Here is an 11,259-nt window from a genome sequence, read left to right on the forward strand (position 1 = left end):
CAACCATCTGATCTTTGACAAACCAGACAAAAACAAGCAATGGGGAAAGGATTCCCTGTTCAATAAATGGTGTTGGGAAAGCTGGCTAGCCATGTGCAGAAAGCAGAAACTAGACCCCTTCCTGACACCTTACACGAGTGAGGAAAGCTTTCTATGGCTCTTCCAAGAGATCAGAAGTGGAGGTAGAAGTATCCTTCTTCATAAGCCACTGTGGAGATGTAAGGATAGGAGCAGAAGGGCTCCCTGTTTTTTCTTAGTGTTTTTGGGAGAGGGGATTTTGTTTTGTTTTGTCAATAATGCTGTTGTCCCAGGATTATTGAAAATATTACAGCATTGCAGACAGATTGAAACAGCTCACTGAGGCATTTTGAAATTCATCCCAACTGTAGGCTGAGTGACCTGCAGTTTGGACAGATTGACAACATCCAAAAGCTTCAGCATTTCCTTAGTGTCAGGATCTACTTTAACGGTCTCCTCATGGCTGAGACCTCGGGAACATAATTGTCTCCCCTTTCTCTCCCCTCCTCCTGCAGCATAATGGAGATACCTCTCACTGGGCCCCTCCGAATCCGCTTCATCAGATGTGTGACGTGGCCTGCTATCTTGTTGCAGAGCTTCTAGCTGAGGACAATGGTGATCTCTTGCACAGGTGCTTGTTCATGTACAAGTCATTTCCCGGCTATGCGTAGTGCTTTTCTATGATGATTTGGGTGCAAATGCTGCCCATGTGAGCGAAGGGCTCCCTGTTAACTCTCCCCAGCTCTTTTTTATTTAAAAAGGAAAGAGGAAACCTGCATTGTGTCTGAGCAAGCCTGTCCCTGGATTCATGTAGATGTGTGTTTTGTATCCTCCTAGGACTAGTTTTAAGAGTGGCCTTGCTGTTGCCCTGAAAGGCTGTAAGGAGAATAGAAACTCAGTGAAATTGCCTTAACTTCACCCCACACTAAAGGATTAAAATTTCCGCCTATTCATTTTTTTAAAATTGTGTTAATCACAAGTTGTGTTTAACCAGGTCAACAAAAAGTATGCCATTAAAAAAATTCTCAAAAATGCATTGTAGATGCATCATTCAAACACCAGAATGTGAATGTTATTTGATTATTAAATTGTGAGAAAAAGCTCTCAAGTTCAAAATCAAATTCCCTTCTTCCTGTAAGCTGAATTTGAACTTTTTTCTGATTTTGCTTTTTAATTTTGTTGGATTGGGCTCAGTCTCATGATGCCAGATTTTCTTCACCAGCTGTGATGTTTGGGGCCATCTTTGGAGCACTAGAATATCTACAGACTCTTCAGCAATGACAGAGTTGAATGGACCCAACTACAGATTACTCACACTGTGCCAAAAAACAGGAAGCATGAGCAGATTCTATGCCCCTAGAGCAGCTGTCCTAAACCAAATTGCCTGTCTCTAGTTTTGTAAATAGTACAATTTGGGGAAAGACAGGAACATAAGAAAATGCAAAGTTATAGATGAAATATTTTCTGTTTCAGGCTAACCAATATAGACATCAACTGGGCATGTGGTCCAGAGGTAATTATGAGATAATTTAAACCCACAAGAGAGAAATTGGCCATTTATTGTAAGATGGAGTTCTCTGTGCCAATGGAGAAATCACTTGTATATACTGTCTTGACATTAAAGAGTGGCACTTGAAATACTCTATTCTAAAATTTTGAAATGTGCTAGCTTAATACTTCTGTTCCTCCAGTCTTATGTAAAGCTCTGTCACTCCCCTCTGTGTTCATCTACTGTGTCAAAAGCCTCTTCATTACTTATTAGTTAAATAATGTGTCGTCTGGACCTTTAACATATTCCCTCATAAAATTTTGTGAGATAATAGTTAAAAAGGAAATGAAAACAATTTTATGATAGCTGGGGCTACATGATGGGAACATATGATATTTTTCTCTTTTGTGAGTGGTTGGAAATTTTCATAATATAATTTTTTAATATATTTTTATTTCCCTCTTGATTGTCACATTTGGGGAATCCAGCTCCTCCCTGGGCTTGAATGCTGCCTAGTAATTTATCTTCCATCCCCTCTTTAAGCACATTCATGATATGCGTTCTCTGAAATCCCACCCTCTGTGCCTTCTCTATTGCTCCATCTTGAGTAGAATTCTAAGAGGGCATTAGCCTTGCACTGCAGCAGCTTTGGTCCTAGAGTTCCTTTCATCCGGGAACTCTGTTTTATGGATAAAGTTTTCTCTCATTACCCTAGTGGTCTCATTTGGAGGATTACCTTCAGCAAAGCCCTAACTAAAGCCACTGTGGATATTTCTAAGTAGGAATCATTATGCTCTTTTATCTTTTATATTTCGTTGTTTTCTCTGCCCATATATTTGTCTATATTATCATTCACATAATTAAAATATTTTTTATTTCAATAGTTTATGAGATATAGGTGCTTTTTGGTTACATGAATAAGTTCTTTAGTGGTGATTTCTGAGATTTTAGTGAAACCGTTACCTGAGCAGTGTACACTGCACCCAGTGTGTAGTCTTTTATCTTTCATTCTCATCCCAGCCCTCCCCTCTGGGGTCCCCGAAGTCCATTATATCATTTTTATGCCTTTATGTCCTCATAGCTTAGCTCCCACTTAGAAGTGAGAACATGCAATATTTGATTTTCCATTCCTGAGTTGCTTCACTTAAAATAATGGCCTCTGGCTCCATCTGAGTTGCTGCAAAAGACATTATTTTATTTTGCTTTATGGCTGAGAAGTATTCCACGGTACATATACACCACATTTTCTTTATCCATTTCTTTATCCATTTGTTGGCTGATGGGTACTTAGTTTGGTTCCATATCTTTGCAATTTAGAATTGTGATGCTATAAACATGCATGTGCATGTATCTTTTTCATATAATGACTTCTTTTCCTTTGGGTAGACATCCAGTAGTGGGATTGCTGAATTGAATGGTAGAGCTACTTTTAATTTTTTAGGGAATCTCAATTCTATTTTCCATAGTGGTTGCACTAATTTACACTAATACAATGTCAATTATACCAGCAGTGTAAAAGTGTTCCCTTTTCACCACAACCATACCAACATCTATTTTTTTTTTACTTTTTAATAATGGCCATTCTTGCAGGAATGAGGTGGTATCTCACTGTGGTTTTAATTTGCATTTCTCTGAGGGTTAGTGCTATTGAGCATTTTTTCATATATTTGTTAGCTGTTTGTGTATCTTCTTTTGAAAAATGTCTATTTATGTCCTTTGCTCACTTCTTGATGGGATTACTTGGTTTTTTCCTTGCTGATTTGTTTGAGTTCTTTGTAGATTCTGGATACAAGTCCTTTGTTGGCTACATAATTTATAAATATTTTTTCTCACTCTGTGGGTTGTCTATTTGCTCTGCTGATTATTTCTTTTGCTGTGCAGAAGCCAGGGCACATTTGTTTATTTTTGTTTTTGTCACATTTGCTTTTGGGGTCTTAGTCATGAATTGTTTGCCTAAGCCAATAAACATAAACATTTTTCCTATGTTATCGTCTATAATTTTTATGGTTTCAGGTCTTAGATTTAAGTCTTTGATCCATCTTGAGTTGATTGTTATATGAGATGAAAGATAGGGATCCAGTTTCATCCTTCCATAGGTGGCTTGCCAGTTTTCCTAGCACCATTCTTGAATAGGGTGTTCTTTTCCCAATTTATGTTTTTGTATGCTTTGTCAAAGATCAGTTGGCTGTAAATTTTTGGCTTTATTTCTGGGTTCTGTATTCTGTTCCATTGGTCTACGTGAGTATTTTTATACAAGTACCATGGTGCTTTTGAAACTACAGCCTTGTAGTATAGTTTGAAGATGATGCTTCCAGATTTGTTCTTTTTGCTTAGTATTGCTTTGGCTATGTGAGCTCTCTTTGGTTCCATGTGAATTTTAAGATTATTTTTTCTAGGTCTGTGAAGAATGATGATATTATTTTGATGGGAATTGCATTGAATCTGTAGATTGGCTTAGGAAGCACAATCATTTTCACAATATTGATTCTTCCCATCCATGAACATGAGATGTGTTTCCATTTGTTTGTGTTATCTGTGATTTCTTTCAGCAGTGTTTGTGATTTTCCTTGTAGAGATCTTTCACATCCTGAAGTATATTTCTAAATATTTTATTTTTTTGCAGCTGTTGTAGAAGGGATTGAGTTATTGATTTGATTCTAAGCTTGGTCATTGTTAGTGCATGGCAGTGCTACTGATTTGTGTTCATTGATTTAGTATCCGGAGACTATTAAATTCATTTATCAGATCTAGGAGCCTTTTGGGTGAGTCTTTAGGATTTTCTGCGTACATGGTCGTATCATCAGTGGACAGTGACAGTTTGATTTCCTCTTTTCCAATTTGGATGTCCTTTTTCTTTTTTTTCTCTTGTCTGAGTGTTCTGGCTAAGACTTGCAGCACTGTGTTGAATAAAAGTGGTAAAACTGAGCATCCTTGTCTTGTTCCATTTTTCAGAGGGAATGCTTTCAACTTTTCCCCTTTCAGTATGATATGGGCTGTGGATTTTTCAAATATGGCTTTTATTACTTTGAGGTAAGTCTCTTCCATGCCTATTTAATTGAGGATTTTTATCACAAAGTAATGCTGAATTTTATCAAATGCTTTTTCTACATATATTTAGATAATCATATGGTTTTTGTTTTTAATTCAGTGTATGTGATGTATCACATTTATTTATTTGTGTACCTTAAACCATACCTGCATTCCTAGGATGAAACTTGATCATGATGTATTATCATTTTGATGTGCTGTTGGATTTGGTTAACTAGCATTCTGTTAAGGATTTTTGCATCTATGTTCATCAGTGATATTGGTCTGTAGTTTTGTTTTGTTTTGTTTTGAGATGGTGTCTTGCTCTGTCACCCAGGCTAGAGTGCAGTGGCGTGATCCTGACTCTGTGCAACCTCTGCCTCCCGAGTTCAAGCGATTCTCCTGCCTCAGCCTCCCAAGTAGCTAGGATTATAGGCACCCACCACCATGCCAGGCAAATTTTTATATTTTTAATAGAGATGAGGTTTCACCATGTTGGCCAGTCTGGTCTTGAACTCCTGACCTCAGGTTATCCGCCCTCCCCAGCCTCCCAAATTGCTGGGATTACAGGCATGAGCCACCATGTCTGGCTGGTCTGCAGTTTTCTTTTCTTTTTCTTCTTCTTCTTCTTTTTTTTTTTTAATTATGTTCTTTATTGGTTTTGGTATTAGAGGTTACTGGCTTCATAGAATGATTTAGGGAGAATATGCTCTTTCTCTATTTTTTGGAATAGTTTCAGCAGGACCAAAACTGATTCTTCATTGAATATCTGGTAGAAATCAGCTGTGAATCCATCTGGTCCTAAACTTTTTTTTGTTCACATTATTATTTTTTTTTATTACTGATCCAATCTTGCTGCTTGTTACTGGTCTGTTCATGGTTTCTATTTCTTTCTGACAATCTAGGAGAGTTGTATATTTCCAGAAATTCATCCATTTCCATTAGATTTTTTAATGTATGTGCATAAAGGTGTTTATAGTAGCTTTGAATTATTGTATCATTCGTATTTCTGTGGTATTGGTTGTAACATCTTCAATTTCATTTCTAATTCAGCTTATTTGGAACTTCCATTATGCTTTCTTTCATGTACTTTTCCCAAAAACTTTTCCTTTTCCTGGCTTTTGAATTTCCAAGCCTTGAAAACCTTTTTTTCTCACATCATCAGCAGTAGAACTATTCTCTCAGCTACATGTTTTCCTGCAGCAATGGAATACGCCCTAATGTTCCATTTCCTTCTGCTCTTCCATGGATTCTGCAAGATCAGCAGAGCCTTGCCTTTTTCCCCCTCTCCTGTGTAGCATTGATTGCTGGACCGGAATTCCTGTCATCTTTTTTATTTAGAACCAGGCAGTTTTTCTGGAGTCCCCCATGTGAAATCAAATTGGAGTTCTGAGTCAGTCAATCGCATTCATTGTTCAAATACATCAGTTGGCATCACCAAGCCAAGTTGGAGAATTCTATCCATAAGCTACCTTCCATTAGCCCAACAGCTAACCCTGGCCTGGAATTGATCTCCTTTGTACCTCCTGTACACCCCTTTACTGTGCTTCATCTTCCCTAAACCTTTGCACAGAGTCCTAACTGTGTTTCCTGGAAATCTTCCCCCAAACCATGACTATAGACATTTTGCCACCTGAAATGACTGTGTAAACTTCAAACTCATCATCTAATGATGTTTAATGTATTCCCTCTTAACCTTCTCAGCCCATCTATAATAAATGTTGTCCAGTGTTTCTGAAATCACCCCACGTAGCTCTTCCATGAAGTTTTCCTACTGCTCTCTTATTCTTGCAACTCTAAGAGGATACCTCTCAAAATGATAGAAAACAAATGACAAAGTTTCTTCAACAAATGTATTAGAAAAAGAAAGGAGGGAGCTGGAGGCTATTAATAAATAAATTTTAAAAAGTTTAAAGGACATATCAACCAAATGCAATGTGGGAACTTTTTTTCTTATCTTGATTCACTCAAGCCATATATTACTATGATATTTATAAACAATGGTGAAATTATAGTCAGGTGGTGGGTATACTAGAAGCTCAGACTCTACCACTGCATAATATATGCATATAAGAAATCTGCAATTGTACCCTCAACTATACAAAGATAAAAAAGAGATGTTATTTTTAAAATGGTGAAATCAGAAAACTAGCTAGATACATAATATGAAAACATATTAATATTTTACATGTAAAATGATATTGTGGTTAAACTTTTTAAAATTCTTATTTCTTTGAGATAATATAGATGAAATCATATAATGTCCAGGATTAACTGTAAATTACTCCAGCAGGTGCTGGGACTTGGAGGAGGAGTGGGGAAGTACACAGGAAATGGGAATAGCCATATGTTAATAACCACTGGAGTACAGAGATGGGCACATGGAGAGTCATTATATTATTCTCTCTTCTTTTGTATATGTTTGGAAATTTCCATAATAAAAAAGTTTTTGAAAAATAGGACTAAAAAAAAGACAAACACCTCTCTCAATAGTTTCCTCCATCTGGGCTCTCACTGGAGAAATTAATCTGGTGAGTTGTCATGATCTTGCCTCTTTTATTTGATCTTTATGAGCTCTCCTGCCCTAATACTCTTTAAAAAGATAACAGCTAAAATATTTCTCATTTTTTAGACCCATCTTTTTTTAATTCAGTCTTTCTCTAGAGGATAAAGCAGTTTATTCACCCCATCTTACCTCTTAACGTGTATACCTTTATTTTGCTTTCATTTTTTCTAATTGCTGTTCTGATTGCAAGACCAAAACTTTTTTTCAGAGTTGTCTTTCCCCATTATGTCACTATGCAATCAAATTCTTTAGGACAGGGAGTTTTCAATGGAAAATCTTAAATGGCCCCTCTGGGTCATTTAAATGGGTTGGTTTGTTTTGGCCCTCTACTTCTGCTTAAAAATGTGGCATATGCCCTATAGGAGAAAATCCGTGTTCTTCTTTATTCCCTTGCCCTTCTGTGGTTGAAGCTTCAGAGTCTCTAAAATCCACATCCCTGAGCAGATTTTACAACATACACAGTTTAGAACCAATTTAAGACTTGGCGATAGAAGCAGGGTATTTCCAGGACCCTATGCAGGAGCCTTCCAAGCCCAAGAGACTATTTAGATCTTGATGTCGTTAACAGAATGATAAAGAAGTCTGAATTTGGATTAACTAATCTGGAGATTGCTTCAGCCTGACCCTGACAATCTGAAGGTCAGCATGAACACAGTGTATCCAGTGCCCCATGGGAAACTCAATTCTCTTTGCAGGTCTGACTGAGAAGCACTGTATGGGGAAAGAGACACTACGAAAGTAATAATCATTCTTTCCACAAACTCCTAAAAAGACCTCACATAGTGAAGCCCATCTGTTTTGAGGTGGCACTTAACTGGGGCCCTCCAAGGCTCTGATGTACTGGCTGTGGCTGTGTTACAAACCACTGTGAGCTGCCCCAGCCCAAGCTGGCCTGTATGAAGATACTCATTCTCCCTGGGTTGCCCTTTGCTGCCCAAGTGTCCATCTTATGCTTTCCCAGCCTGTATTTCAGAGATCTAGCAGCTCTAAAATTCTCTCCCACTTCCTTCCAAGATGTTGACAGATGAAGTGAACACTCGAAGGACAACTGTATCAGTGGCTTAGCAGGGCTTCTGTTAAAGAATGGAGAATGTCACTTAGACACAAAGTTTTTTAGATCCAGAATATCCACGTGCACACTGAGTGTATATCCAAGCCTGCATGTAAGACTCTGAGTCCCCTCACCCCACTGGCTGTGCAGACTTATTGTACTCTGTCTTCAGCAGGGACTTCTGACTATGGAAGAACACTGTCCACTGACTATGGACTTACTTCATGATGACAAGGGTGGAGACAAGCCTGTTTGCACCTAAATCTTAGGGAGTCAAAGAAATAGAAAAAGATGGCACCTTAGACTCTTAGGATCATAGTCCCCTAGTGTATACCATAGCCCAAATGTAGCACATCCCCTAGAGGGGATGGAAAAAGGCACAAGCTTCCTCACCAGGACTATTCCAAGAGAACAGAAATGTTAGTAAATATGTCCTTCTCTCTGGGCCAAGCTGGGATCATGTGAAGAAAAGGAAACATTTTTCTTTATAACTCTTAAGATTGAGGTTGCAAAATTGGAGATACTACCTTGAAAAGTTCAGAACCTCAAGCAGGTGATCTTATTATAGAAAGTTATACATTTCAGAAGTTTTCCCTTCAAAACACCACAGAACTCTGATTTTACTATTGATATAGCAGATCCCTTTGTATATGAATGCTTCTAATAATTTTTTTCTGAACTCTAAAAATTTTATCCTTGAAATACAGTTTTGTCATTCAACATCACTGCAGTAATAGTATTTACACATAGTAGAAGCACTCTGTTGTTTTTCAAATATTGTCCTTCTCAAAGTAAGGTCTCTGGATTGGTAACATCGGCCTCACCTGGAAATCTGTTAAAATGCAGATTCTTCCACCCCAACCCCACTGTATCAGAAGCTCTGGTGGTATAAAGTCTAGAAATCTGCATTTAGCAAGTCCTCTGGATGATCTGATACTCATTAAAGTTTGAGGACTGCCTGCCTAAGAGATGACTTAATAGATATCTCAATCGATACAGCAATAAATGACTCATGCCATAAAGTAAACAGAACAAATACACAAACAAAAAAAGTACTAAAGGCTGGTTTAAAAATAAATAGTGTTAAGAGATAAACTTCCGCACATTAAACTTTTAAATAACTTATTTGGGCTGATGAGAATTCATCCACTGGGCAGCACCAAACTGAGAGTGGTTTAGGCCTCACCAAAGGGGCTTCAGGTGAAAGCTTTTATAAGGTGTTCACAGAAAGAAGACAAAGAAAATGTTTGGTTAATGTGCAAAGTCTCCAGTTAGAGGTTAGTTGGCAGTTTCTGATTAGTTAAGCTTATATTTTATTTTACTGTTTACGTTGAGTTCCTTTCAGTTTGCTTTTGTAGGAACCCAAGGCACTGAGGTTGTCTCAGCTTAATGGTTTCCCAATTGTTTGTTTGTTTGTTTTTTAACAACAGTAAAATAACTGGTAGATAATGTCACATGTAAATAACTACTATACATAGCAAAGCCTCAAGATGACAATTAATTAACTCAGTGATCAATGAATCAGATGCCAATGTGTTCTTCTTTAAGAAAGAGTTGTGTGTAGCCAGTGACATAATTTTTTCTGTTTTCTTTCTTTTTCTTTCTTTTTATGCAGAAAATAGTAAACATCCTGCTCCTTCTTACAGACATTGCATCACTTCTATTCCCAAGGGTTCAGCGTCAGCCTGTCTCTGCAATATCCCACAGGACTGGCCTCTTCTCTCCTCCTGCACAGTTTATCTGATTTCTTCCTCCCCTTCTTATGTTCCTCAAAGGGCATCACTGTTCTGAAATAATATTGATTGTGGTTCTGCCCACAGTACCACTAAATACTTTAACACAACAGACACAAATATGATTAATTATTATCTGGACATCTAGAATAACAAATAACATTTTTAATCCTCTATCTTTTCTTTCCTTCTATCTCTTTTACCCTCAGAAGCTCCTCCAAGATACTTTTTTTTTTTTTAATCTTTCCTTTCTGTACCCAGTTCTAGCACAACAATTTGATCCTAGGTCCTTAGTGAAGTCTTTTGAATCCTGTGCTTACCCCATTCTCATCTTTCTTTCCTTTCTTCCCTGTATTTTATCTTATTTTCATCCTGATTTTATTTTCTCTTTCCCTTCACCTTGATTTTTTCTCACTTCTTCTGTACACTCCATCAGATCCTTTTATTTTCCCTGATGCTTTCTCTTCTTCACCCTTCTTTCACCTTATTTCCGCTTTTAGCTCAGTTTTAGTCAACAGAGGCTGAGTGGACCTGCAGTTGAGCCACCTGGAAAGCAAATGGACACACCAAAGATGGCTCGGGACATGGAGGACACTTGGCACCCCGAGGGTGAAGGGCCCCATCTTTCACTGGCTACTCCTAGCAATACAATATTTAGAAGCCAGGATTGGTCTGACATTTACATTCGTTTTTTTCAGGAGTTTGCCCAGTTCGGCTCTTCCAGTTTTAAGTTCAAGCTTTCTCTGGCCTCATTTCCTCCTCCCTCATCTTTACGGCACGGATGGAATATCTGCTATATGAAACAGGCAAGATTGTAGCCCCTGTTGCAATTGCAGCCTTCACTCCCCTGTTCTTACCAGTATAACACTAGAGCAGAAGAGATAACAAATAAAATAGGCAGGTACAACAACCTTTAAATATCCAAGTGACAGAGGTTTAAACATCTCACAAAACTCATTCTCCCAAGGTGTGCACTGTTTTCATGTACTCATAGGCTCCAGCTAGAAATCCAGAGAGCATGCCAGAATTCCACTATTCTAGCTTTCTGGAAAGCGCATTTCTGGGCAGCCGTCTGCTTCTTGTGACACATAATAATTTCTCAATAGTCTCTTTCCCTTTTACAGTAGATTTCTGTTCAGGAATACCCTTGTGTTTTGCTAAACGCCACCCTCCTTATCTCTCAAATTCACTTGTGCCCCCTTTAATGCCCAGTGACCGTTGTTACCCTTAATATCAGACCAGACCCAAGCATGCACTTGGTTATTTCTTAAGGGACTTCCCATAGTATTTTACAGAATGTACTTGAGATAGGCCCTGCCAGACACTTGCTAACAAGAGAAAAGAGCTAAACAATAATCATTTAAATCCCAGCAGG

General features: G+C 38.0%; 1 protein-coding gene across 1 annotated transcript in view; it reads right to left on the bottom strand.

Moving 5' to 3' along the window:
• Nucleotides 1–10,406, bottom strand: part of SLC9A9 (solute carrier family 9 member A9) — a 590,634-nt gene extending 580,228 nt beyond the window's left edge. Inside the window, exon 1 of the mRNA XM_037736839.1 lies at nt 10,284–10,406. Within this exon, the coding sequence (XP_037592767.1) occupies nt 10,284–10,317 (34 nt within the window). The 5' untranslated portion in view covers nt 10,318–10,406. The remainder of the gene's footprint in view (nt 1–10,283) is intronic.
• Between the last annotated feature and the right edge of the window lie 853 nt (nt 10,407–11,259).

The sequence above is a fragment of the Cebus imitator genome, unplaced genomic scaffold (genome assembly GCF_001604975.1).
Source record: "Cebus imitator isolate Cc_AM_T3 unplaced genomic scaffold, Cebus_imitator-1.0 Scaffold30, whole genome shotgun sequence".
Lineage (NCBI taxonomy): Eukaryota > Metazoa > Chordata > Mammalia > Primates > Cebidae > Cebus > Cebus imitator.